This window comes from Pituophis catenifer, unplaced genomic scaffold (genome assembly GCF_029215685.1).
Source record: "Pituophis catenifer annectens isolate HBS135680 unplaced genomic scaffold, rPitCat1.0.hap2 SCAF_4, whole genome shotgun sequence".
NCBI lineage: Eukaryota > Metazoa > Chordata > Lepidosauria > Squamata > Colubridae > Pituophis > Pituophis catenifer.
In genome coordinates, this window is record NW_027256884.1 from 127,011,938 (window position 1) to 127,024,431 (window position 12,494).

General features: G+C 43.3%; 1 protein-coding gene across 1 annotated transcript in view; it reads left to right on the forward strand.

Annotated features, from left to right (window-relative positions):
* The window catches only part of TENM4 (teneurin transmembrane protein 4), a 326,501-nt gene that overhangs the window by 157,873 nt on the left and 156,134 nt on the right, over positions 1-12,494 (forward strand). The window contains 1 exon segment of the mRNA XM_070942973.1: positions 8,464-8,634. Coding sequence (XP_070799074.1) covers positions 8,464-8,634 — 171 coding nt within the window.

Below are 12,494 nucleotides of genomic sequence, written 5' to 3' on the forward strand. Positions count from 1 at the left end.
TTTAAATGCAGAGCTGGAAATCAGGTCTAAGACGGCAAGAGGAGCCCCATCTTGTTCCATGCACCCCAAAATAATAAGACCTCCCCGAAAATAAGGCCAAGCATTTACTTCGAGGTTCAAAAAAATATAAGACAGGGTCTTATTTTCGGGGAAACACGGTAAGTGAACCACTGCAGCGGTTAAGTTAGTAACACGGTTGCTAAGTGAATCTGGCTTCCCCATTGATTTTATTCGTCAGAAGGCCTCAAAAGGGGATCGCATGACCCCCGGGACATTACAATCGTCATAAATATGAATCAGTTGCCAAGAGTTTTGATCACGTGACCGTGGGGGAATGCTGCAACGGTCGTAAGAGTGAAAAACGGACGTAAGCCACTTTTTTCCGTGCCCTTATAACTTCCGACGATCACTAAACTCTTATAAGTCAAGGATTACCTATACTCATTCAACTTTCCTTCCATATGACAAATATGGAATAACCTATTTTCAAGATTCAAGTTACACGCAATGAGGCCATAAGTCATTGTTTCCAGTGCCGTTTAGAGGTGGTATCAGCCGGTTCGGACATATTTGCGTGAACCAGTAGCGGGGATCGCGGGTGGGCCCGCCCACTCACTCCAGCGCTATGTCATTCTATTTAGGCACATTTCTGAGACTGAGTGCATGCACGGAAGGCGTGCGTGCGAGCAAAGCACATGCGCGGAAGGGGCGCGCACGCACAAAGCAAGCATGCGCGGAAGGGGAGAACCAGTCATAACAATATCTGAAAGCCACCACTGGTGCCATTGTATCTTCAGTCACTAAGCAAACGGTCGTAAGTCGAGGACTACCTGTGTGCCATCTCTGAAAATGACTTTTCGTCGGTTGTTTGCTCCTCTTGAAGCTCCGATGCTCATCCTGGGAAGCATCGCTGCCCTAAAATACGAAACCACGAGCGTCAGCAAAAAAAATACCGAGTTGTCTTCCCCCATCAGGGTGGTCTTTCCAAATACCTGGTTCAGCACCAACTTAGAAAACCATTAACCCTCCTGAGCCCAAGAAGGGGGTCTTTTAATTTTGAACTTTGTCATGGATCACTCGGCTTTTATTTTTATTATTATTGCATTTCCCTTAACCCATCTCCGAGAAGTCCACAAGTTAATAAAAGGCCAGCTGCATGTGTAGCTTTGTAAGGGTATCTCTCTCTGTCACTCTTCTTTTATTCCTTTCAATCCTTCTATTTTTTTTTTCTTTTCTTTTCTGCTGACCGGTGTGAATTTCTTTTCAATCTTCTCGGCCATCAAAAGGAGCCTGTGGATGCTTCACTAAGCATGTCTTGTCTTCACTCTTCGCGGTGATCTATCAAAATCCTTCCTCTGGCCCGGCTAACACCCTCACTCCATCAACCTGTCCGAAGAAGGAGTCAATTTTCTCCGCCATCTAACTAACCATCTTTGTTACCTCGTCGCGCACGTTTCTCATTTCCGACGGGTATTCTTCTCCTCTCCTTTTGTCTGTTCTGCTGACGATGGATTTTCCTCCTCTTTGGTTGATAAGTAATCAGGAAGCGTATTTCCTGAAGTCTCTAATTTTGAGCCCCAAGACAGAGGGACCAATAATATAGGTAGCCCTCAACTTTGTTGTTGTTAGTTGCGAAGACGTGTCCGACCCATTGCGACCCCATGGACAACATTCCTCCAGGCCTCCCTGTCCTCTACCATCTCCTGGAGTCCATTTAAGCTCATGCCGACTGCTTCAGTGACTCCATCCAGCCACCTCGTTCTCTGCCGTCCCCTTCTTCTTTTGCCCTCCATCGTTCCCAGCATTCGGCTCTTCTCCAGGGAGTCCTTCCTTCTCATTAAGTGGCCAAAGGATTTGAGTTTCCTCTTCAGGATGTGGCCTTCTAAAGAGCAGTCAGGGTTGATCTCCTCTAGGACTGACCAGTTGGATCGCCTTGCAGTCCAAGGGACTTGCAGGAATCTTCTCCAGCACCATAGTTCAAAGGCCTCATTTCTTTGGCACTCAGCCTTCCTTATGGTCCAACTTTCGCAGCCATCCATTGCAACTGGGAAAACCATAGCCTTGACTATACACACTTTTATTGGCAGGGTGATGTCTCTGCTTTTTAGTAAGCTATCTTGATTTGCCATAGCTTTCCTCCCTAGGAGCAAGCGTCTTTTAATTTCTTATGAACCTTAAATTTCTGTTGCTAAGTGTTGTTTAACACTTAGCAACAAACTCATTGGTCTCATTGCTCAGAAACTCATTGGTTAAGTTGCTGACAAGGTCCTTTGTTAACAAACTCATTCGTTAAGTGAGTTTTGCCCCGTTTTACGACCTCTCTGGACACGGTTGTTAAGTGAAATCACTGCAGTTGTTAAGTGAGCAACACGGATTGTTGTGAAGTCCTTGCCTTAACAACCTCTCATTGTATGAGGGTTGACAGTTACAGTGGAACTGAAAAAAGTAACTTACTCTTGCAACATCGCCAGTCGTTTGATCAAAATTTGGGTGCTTGGCAACCCACATTCATTTACGAGAATTGCAGCTGGGCCTGAATTGTCATTTGCAGCCAGCTGGCTTCCCGCAAGCAAAGTCAGTGGGGGAAATTTCTGGATTCGCTTAACAACTATGTGATTTACATAGCAACTGGAGTGATTGTCTTAACAACTGTGGCAAAAAAAAAGGACATAAACTCAAGCGCGACTCACTTTTAACCACCTTGCTTACTAGCGGGAATTCTGATCCCAATTGTAGTCGTAAGTCGAGGACTACCTATATATCAATAGATTTCTAGTATTTCTTATAGTGGCTATTTCCTAATCTGGTTTACCTGTAAGAGTATTGTTCAGGAATTCGCAGAGTAAATAGCAAGGGTGTGCACATGAAAGCGATTGAGAGTAGATACGAATAAACACAGTCAACACACAGATACACTGAGTTGTGTTTATTTTCAGGGAATAGTAAGGCACAATCCAATAAACAGTCCAGGTCATACACATATAAAGCAGGAGGTAGCAAAACAACAGTCTAGGGATAATCCAATAACAAAGTCTTCTTACCAGTCATCGTAGTCATTCACAATAAATAGTTCTTCTGGATTTGCAAACAGTAGCATACAGAGATATCCGAGAGCAAAGAGAAACAAACCATGTTTCTAGCTCCCTCTTAAGGAGATTGGCTACAGAGCTAACCAATCAGGACACAGTATGATGCCAACCCAACAAGGTAGGTAATACTCATTTCCTAACATGTACAGAATAACAGAATTGGGAGGGACCTTGGAGGTCTTCTAGTCCTGCCCCCTGATCAAGCAGGAGACCCTATACCATTTCAGACAAATGGTTGTCCAATCTCTTGTTACAAACCTCCAGTGACGTAACGGGGTGAGCTCTCATTACTTGCCCAGCTTCTGCCAACCTAGCAGTTAAAAGCAGGTAAAAAATGCAAGTAGAAAAATAGGGACCACCTTTGGTGGGAAGGTAACAGCGTCCCGTGCGCCTTTGGCGTTGAATCATGCCGGCCACATGATCACGGAGACGTCTTCGGACAGCGCTGGCTCTTCGGCTTTGAAACGGAGATGAGCACCGCCCCCTAGAGTCGGGAACGACTAGCACATATGTGCAAGGGGAACCTTTACCTTTACCATTCCATTAGGGATTATAAGAGGCATTGGTTGTTAACGTACTCCCTGACAGGAATTAATGCAGAAGATGTCTCCAGATATCGTACTAATCATTCTGCTTATATGATATCTTTTCTCTTCTCTTCGCAAGGGGCCATTTGGGGCCTTGGCATAAAAATAAATAAATAAATCACTTCAGCTGAAATCCGGTGCCACCACTGGTGCCTCTGCCGCTAAAAAGAGAAGACAAAGTTAGCGGAGAGAAGGGAAGCCAAAAAAAGTGCACCGTGCAAGGAGTCTTAAGCCCTTGGTAGTTGCACAGTGGAGCAAAATTTGAGCTCTTTTTAAATGGATTTTAATTGCACTCTGCTCTTTTTGGAGATGGTAGCTCTTCTGCGAAGATTGGGGGGGGGACGACCCTTATTGAGTGTTGCCCGTGAGGTGGAAAAATAGGTGTTTTTGTTTTTTGAGTGCCTTTATTTACATCTCGGGGAGACACAAAATGTCCAGAGAAATGTTATCGATTGGCTCAGGGTTGAGGTGGTTTCAAGGGAGGCCATTTCCGAGCTCCCACTTAGCTTTTAGGCGTTCTTAGCGATTCAGAAATGTCTTTTCGTTCGCAGAGGAAACTTCAGTTGGTTGCCAGAGGACAAAGCAAGCTTATGAACTTCACTATGGGAAGAAATGGCCCAAATCCAGGGCTGAGCAATGTGATCGGGGAGGCAGAGATACAGATTTGTGTGTGTGTGTGTGTGTGTGTGTGTGTGTGTGTGTGTGTGTGTGTGAAGTGTGATTTTTCTGATTGGTCGAGTTCTAACCAGGATCTGTCCCCAAAGGGTGAGATGATAGAGAGAGGGAGGGAGGGAGGGAGGGAGGGAGAGAAAGATGATAGACAGATGATAGATAGATATAAGATAGACAGACAGACAGACAGACATGATGTTGATGAAGATAAATAGATAATGATGAAGGTAGACGATGATGATGATGATGAAGATAGATAAACAGACAGACAGACATGATGATGAAGATAAATAGATAATGATGTAGATAGATGATAGATAGATAGATAAATAGATAGATATTGATGAAAGATAGATAGACAAACATAGATACCTATAGATGCCTAGACAGACAGACAGATAAGATGATAGATAGATATTGATGAAAGATAGATAGACAGACAGACAGATACAGATACCTATAGAGGCCTAGATAGATAGATAGATAGATCGAAAGAGAGAGAGAGAGAGAGAGAGAGACAGACAGACAGACAGACAGACAGACAGACTGACAGACAGACACAGATAGCTATAGATGCCTAGATAGATAGATAGATAGATAGATAGATAGATAGATAGATAGATAGATAGATAGACAGACAGACAGACAGACAGACAGACAGACAGACAGACAGATACCTATAGATACCTAGATAGATAGATAGATAGATAGATAGATAGATAGATAGATAGATATTGATGATATATAGACAGACAGAGAGACAGACAGACAGATAGATAGACGATGATGAAGATAGGAAGGAAGGAAGATCCTTTTAGCTGAGCCGATTGAAGGAACGACAAACATTTCAGAAGGAATCCTTCCTATGTTTTTGGGGACCCTAAAGTCTAAGGGGGAAAGAGACCTTTTAAGACTTGCAAGATTCTTTTAATGTCACCTTACAATAAAGAAAGAGCTAGCACTCCTGGGTGTCCTTCCTATCTGGACTACCTCTCAAAGCTGGCGCATAAAAAGAAGGCGTGACATTGCTTTAAATATGCGGCGGCATAAAATCCGCCCGAGGTTGGACTTCTTGCTCAGTGTGGGAATCAGAGGTTGGAAAACAAAAGTTGGAAAGTCATCTTTGTAGTTAATAAAAGATTTTCCTTCCTGTCCGCATCTCCCAATGATGCCTGAGCTTTCCTGCTGCTTGTTACCCCGGTTGTTGGCGTATTTATACTTGTCACATTGTGCTGGGTTAATTTAACGCGGAAAGAAAACACTGTGCACGAGCGTTAGCACTCTTTGTTTGTCTTTGCTCGATCCCTCGTGCAGGAGGCCTCATCCCATCCCTTGTTAATCGTAGGAGCTGGAATACTATCTGTAGTTCTGCTATTACAGAATTTATTATTGCATTATTCCTGACATTGGACGCTTTCTCTTGTGGTGTTTGTAAGGCAGTCCGTGCTTGAGGGACATTTCATCGCTGCTTCTCTCAGCTTCACCGAAGGTGAAGTCATCTAGCCCAAAAGTCACCAACTGATGGTCTGTGGACCACTGGTGGTCCGTGAGAAAATTTTGGCGGTCCACAGAAAAAATTATTTGCATATTTTGTATATTGCACTAAATCAGGGGTCCTCAAACTACGGCCCCTGGGCCGGATACATGCAATGAACATTTGTGTTGCTGTAGAGAGTCTCCCCCTTCGGGGTCTTTTTGTGTGGGTCAGAGGGGGGCCAGAAATTCCAACTTGGGGTCTGCTTCGGCCTCCTGGTGTGGGGCTTTGGGCGAAGGCTGGAGGGAAGCACCGCTGGTGGCAAAGAGCCGGAGGGCCTCGTTCCAGTGGGACTGCATCATGGCCTGGAACTGGCATCTCAGCCCGCTGAGCCACCAGGCGCCGGTATCTGGCCTTGCACTCCCGCAAGTCTTCCCTCTGCTTGGAAAGCCTATGCTCCTAGTCCTCAGTGAGGTGCTTCTGCTGAGCCTCCTTCTCGGCCAGATCCAATCTGAACTGAGCTGTTTTGCCAACTCTTTCTCGTGGTGGCTGCTTAGCTCCAGCAACTGCTTCCTGTTGGGGCCCTAAGGAGCCCAGATGGGGAGGCCAGGAGTGGCTGGGAGGGGAAGAGCGAGTAGAGGCCATCGAGACACCCCTCGATATGACTGACATCAAGTGGACCACGCCCAACCAGTCACATCACCACCTAGCCACGCCCAACCAGCTGGTCATTAGGCAGATTGTATTAGTGGTCCGTGGGATCTAAAATTATGAATTTAGTGGTCCCTGAGGTCCGAAGGGTTGGGGATCCTTGATCTAGCCAACCTCTTGAAAACATTAAGTAGGTTGGGGCTGTTTAGCACCAGAAGAAGTGAAAGAGGGGGCAAGGAAGAATAGTGAGGCAAGGCACCACGATGTTCAGCCCCAGTTCCCCATTTTCTGAGTGTGTGCACCCCATTTCTCTTCATACAACCTGCCTTGGTAAATGAGGGCCTCTTTAGATAGACCTCAGTAATACAGGAAGCTTGAGATCCTACAAGAACAGCAGATGCTATGGGTAGTGCCTACTCCGAGGTGGGTTAGAAAATCTCAGATTTGTAAGTTAGATGGGCCAATCAAAAAATATCCCACAAAGAAGAGGACAGTCAAACCATTAGCCCATTGTTGGCAAAAGATCATAGATATGTCCTTAAAGGTTGACTCTTGGGGACTTTACAGTCCTCAACTTACAACAGTTCATTTAGTGACCATTCAAAGTTCCAACGGCACTGAAAAAAGTGACTTACGACAGTTTTTCACACATACGACCATTGCAGCATGCCCCATGATCATGTGATTAAAATTCAGATGCTTGACAACTAACTAACTTATGACGGCTGCAGAGTCCCGGGGTCACGTGATTAACTTTTGCAACCATCTGACAAGCAAAATCAATGGGGAAGCTAGATTCACTTAACAACCAGGTTACTAACTTAAAAACAGCAGTGGTTCACTTAACAACTATGGCAAAAGAGGTCGTAAAATGGAGCAAGATTCACTTAACAGATGTTTCACTTAGCAACAGAAATTTTGGGCTCAGGTGTGGTCATAAGTCGAGGACTACAGAGTAGGCACTACTCATAGCATCTGCTATTCTTATAGGATCTCGGCCTTCCTGTATTTACTGAAGGATGATAGGCTAGACCAGGGGTGTCCAACCTTGGCAACTTGTGGACTTCAATACCCAGAATTCTCCAACTGAAGTCCATAAATTGCCAAGGTTGGACATCCCTGACTAGACTTTCATAATCTGTGATTGGCTGGTTGGTTGGTTTGATTGGGTTGGTTGGTTGGTTGGTTGGGTTGCTTGATTGGGTGGGTTGGTTGGTTGGTTGGGTTGATTGGTTAGTTGGTTGGTTGGGTTGCTTGATTGGGTGGGTGGGTTGGTTGGTTGGTTGGGTTAGTTGGGTTTATTGGTTGGTTGGATTGGTTGGTTGGTTGGGTTGGTTAGTTGGTTGATATCCCACCTTTTAATTCTGGAGAGTAAGGCAATGAATTAAACTCAGTGTCCCTTCTTTCTGCTTTTCCCTCAACTCTCTGGTGAGTTAGGTTGGGCAGAGAGAGAGAGTGATTGGTCCAAGGTCACTTGGGGGGGACCCATAGCTGATTGTCAAATAGAATCCAATCTACTCGCCTCTAAGTCACAGTGGCCGTTGGGTTAATCAAGAATGAATGGCTCTAAATGACATTGTTGGCTTCCCTGATGGAGGATGGACCAAAATCTAGATCTCTCTGCACCTAGTCTTATCAATAAAACACACTGGTTGTACTCTATAATGAGTTGGGACTGCATTACCTTGAACCCTCCTCCAGATTTTGGCCCAAATAGGGACGAATTCTAGAGGTGGAACGCCCACCTCATCTGGAGACCCAACTTGAGGGATGTTCTCCTAGATACAAACCACCTTTTATCTATCCAATCAAATGCCTTGAAATGCTTCCGAGAGAAATCCTAATGCTGATTATGGAATCCTGAGGGATCAAACGTCTGACCTCGGCCCTGTTTTTTGTTTTTTGTTTTTTTGACATTTCACAATTCTTCTCCGTGAAGAAAATATCTCCCCCACCCCCCAAAGTTGACTTCTCTCATTGCTCACCGCAGCCATGCACCTGTTTGGCCTAAACTGGCACCTGCAGCCGATGGAAGGGCAGATGTTTGAGATCACGGAAGACACAGCCGGCAGTTGGCCAGTGCCAACAGACGTCTCCTTGTATTCCTCAGGGGGCACAGGGTTAGAGTTACCTGAGAGGAAAGGCAAAGGAGCCGGCGAAGGTACGGTTGGTGTGTTTTCCTTGTTGTGTGTCTCACCACCCTCATAACATCATGGCCTTCCCCTCCAGTTGCCACTTCATTCCAGAATTTTCTAGCGCGTACCCACTCACATTCGTCATCTCTCCTTTCTTCCAACACTGACCCAAAACGTGCATTATCACACCACCACAATCCAGTCCAGAGCCATCCATCAAGGGGTGTGTGTGGAAAATATCTCTTTCGTGTGTGTTTGTTTACTGTGTGTTCTTCCAAAATCCTCCTGTCTTCACTGACATGTGTTGATCATTTAAAATAAGTTTGTTTTTAACGCTCCTTGTTTTCTCCCTCCACAGGGATACTAAATGTTGATGTTTCTTGTTTAATTACGCTTCGTTGTTGTTGCCTTCCATGGTGATTTTGTTGGTAAATGCAGGCCTCCCGCCAAAATATGTTTTTTTTTAAAGCTCCCTGAAACCACAAGATTCAACGTAATTCGCTAAATTGAGATCAGATTCTGAATGATTCCATTTTGAAAATCAGGTGGAAAAAGCTACAGGTGATCCTCCACTTACGATCATCGTTGGGATCAGAAAATTTGACATTAAGTGGTGCAGTCATTAAACGAGGACTTAAATGTGACCACACACCCGATTTTACAAGCTTTTTTTTTTTTTTGCCGTGGTCATTAAGCAATTCATCACCTGATCACGATTTGTGACATTTCCTGCTGGCTTCCCCAGTGACTTTAAATTGGGGAAGCTGGATTTGCTTAACGGCCACCTGATTCGCTTCATGACGGCAGTGACTCGCTTTACAGCCATTGTAAAAATGTTCATAAAATCAGGCCCAGTCACGTGGAAAGTTGATTTACGACGACTTCTACTTTCGATTGAACTGAAATTCCACTCCCAGTTGTGGTCATAAGTCAAGGACTACCTGTAGAAGCAAAAGCAAGCACAATTATTTAACTTTTGTGTAAATGTTGTTCATTCTTATCCTTTACCATCCAAGAATACTCCATGCTTTCTAAAAATTTATCCAGCTTCTCAGGAAGCCAAAAGACGTTGCTACTAGTTGAACGTAACTATTCAAAGCCGTGTAAAATCATCCTTTGTTTAGGAAAATTAGCTTGACAATCTACCACAGTATCTCAGGAAAAACTTGTCAGAGGTAAAATCCTGTCTTTCCTTAAAGCTAACCATTGTGTACCACAATAAAACTCAGGATTGCTACGAAAGCAGCACAATTTTTCCCCATCAAAGTAAAAAATTTGGAAAAATTAAGAACCTTTGTGTGCCATGCTGATAATCTAGCTGATATTTTTCTTTTTAAAAAAAAACTGTTCTCAGTTCTCCAAATATTCTGAGTCACAACTAAAATGTGTAGAAATCAATTGTGACTTCAGAACTTTATGTAAAATAAATAAAATAAATAACTTTATTGTCATTGTACTTGTATACACAGTATACCCATACAACGAAATTCACTTAACACCCAAAGACCAGGTCCAACACACATAACAATCCCCAAACACACTCCCACCCACCACAATTCCCCACCCCTAAACCACCCAAACATCCACACAACAGACCAAGTAATGCTGTCCAACAGCTCACTGATGGTGGCCCTTTAGTTCATTGTTGAGTGCAATTATAGCTCTGGGATAAAAACTATTCAGAAAACGTGTGGTCCGAGTTTTAATTGTTCTGTCCCTTCTGCCAGAAGGCAACAGTCCAAAAAGATTGTAAGCAGGATGGGAAGAGTCTCTGAGAATGTTATGCAACTTTCTCAAACAGCGAGATTCGAACATGTCGTCCAGGGCTGGTAGCTGGAGTCCGATGATATTCTGGGCAGTTTTAATGATTCTCTGTAGAGCTTTTATGTCTACTACAGAGCTGCTCCCATACCATGCAAGAATGCCGTATGTCAGGACACTCTCAATGGTGCTGCGATAGGAGGACAGAAGTAGATGCTGAGATAGATTTATCTTCCTGAGCATTCTCAGGAAGTACAGCCTCTTCTTCACAAGTATGTTAGCATTCATAGTTCATGAGAGGTCCTTTGAGATATAAATGCCCAGAAATTTAAAACTACCTACCCTTTCTACCTCCTCACCATTTATGTACAATGGTAAATGTACATCTCTCTTCCTGCTGAAGTCAATGATAAATTATTTAGTTTTTGTGGTGTTAAGCGTGAGATTATTTTCATTACACCACAATGTCAGCCCTTGTACTTCCTTCCTGTAAGCAGACTCATTGTTCTTCTTAATAAACCCCACCACTGTTGTGTCATCCGCAAATTTAATAATTGCGTCTACAAATGTAGATAGCAATCACATGTACAGAAATATCCCAATTATATCCATTACAACTGTCATAAGTACAAGTCAGTTGCCAAGCTTTTGAATTTTGATCACGTGACTATGGGGATGCTGCAACGGCGGTAAGTGTGGGGGGAAAAACAGCCATAAGTCACTTTTTTCAGTGATGTTGCCACTTCAAATGTTCACTGAACGAACTGCTATAAAGCTGAGGACTTGATTTCTGAGTCTTACATGTTTGAAAGGTGAATTTAAAAAATTGCTTATTTTAGTGTGGGTGAAATGAGACTTCCATTATTAGATGTTTCTGGAAGCAGAGTTTTCAATGGTTGCCTGTGCAAATTCCACTCTCTGTACAGAAAGCTATCTCTTTCAGTTGGATGTACACATATCCGCAAATACCACACATATTTTAAATAAACTTAACACCAAAGCAGTTAATCTGTCCACGGGGGTGGGGGGTGGGTGGGTGGGATTTGTGTTAACTTCCTAACAGATGGAATCACTTAAGTTTTAAGCAGACTTTTACTGTCTGGAATATTTTTTAAAAAATACGTTAGGGCTGCGAGAATCTACTCCCCATCGAAATTCTTGCCATTAAACAGAGTATTGTCAGGGAATTTGGCTGCATAAAAAAAGACTGCGGCTGGAGGGAGAACATTTTAATTCTTTATTCTCCAAATACCATTTCCGTTTATGTTTCAAAAAGGAAGGGAAGAAAATGGCAGGCCTGACTCCAACTGGGCACCAGTTTAGAGCGGTTTTCCTCAACTTTGGTGTGGAATGGAATGGAATGGAATAAAGGAATAGGAATAGGAATAGGAATAGAATAGAATAGAATAGAATAGAATAGAATAGAATAGAATAGAATAGAATAGAATAGAATAGAATAGAATAGAATAGAATAGAATAGAATAGAATAGAATAGAATAACAGAGTTGGAAGGGACCTTGGAGGTCTTCTAGTCCAACCCCCAGCTTAGGCAGGAAACCCTAGACCACTTCAGACAAATGGTTATCCAACATCTTCTTAAAAACTTCCAGTGTTGGAGCATTTACAACTTCTGGAGGCAAGTTGTTTCACTGATTAATTGTTCATTCATTAATTAATAACCTTAATTGTCAAGAAATTTCTCCTTAGTTCTAGTTTGGTGGTGAAGTGGTGTAGACTTCAATTCCCAGAATTCCTCTACCAACATGGATGGATGGATAGATAGATGGATGGGGAATTCTGGGAGTTGAAGTCCACTCCTCTTGAAGTTGCCCTGGTTGAGAAATACCGATTTAGATGTTTAGGACACCTTTCTGTATCTCTGAAATTCAGGGATAAATGGCCATCCCTATGAACTCAAAAATAGACATCTACTAATAGATAAGTGCGAAGCTGTAGCAAATATCAGAAAAACTCACTAAATTGTGGAAATGCATGAATAATTTTAAAAAGGAGGATTCCAAAATTGCCCAGTGAGGCCTAGTACCCTCAGTGGGGAGACAAACAGGTTTATTTTTACTTGCAGGTAGTCCTCAACTTATAACAGTTCATTTAGTGACCGTTTGAA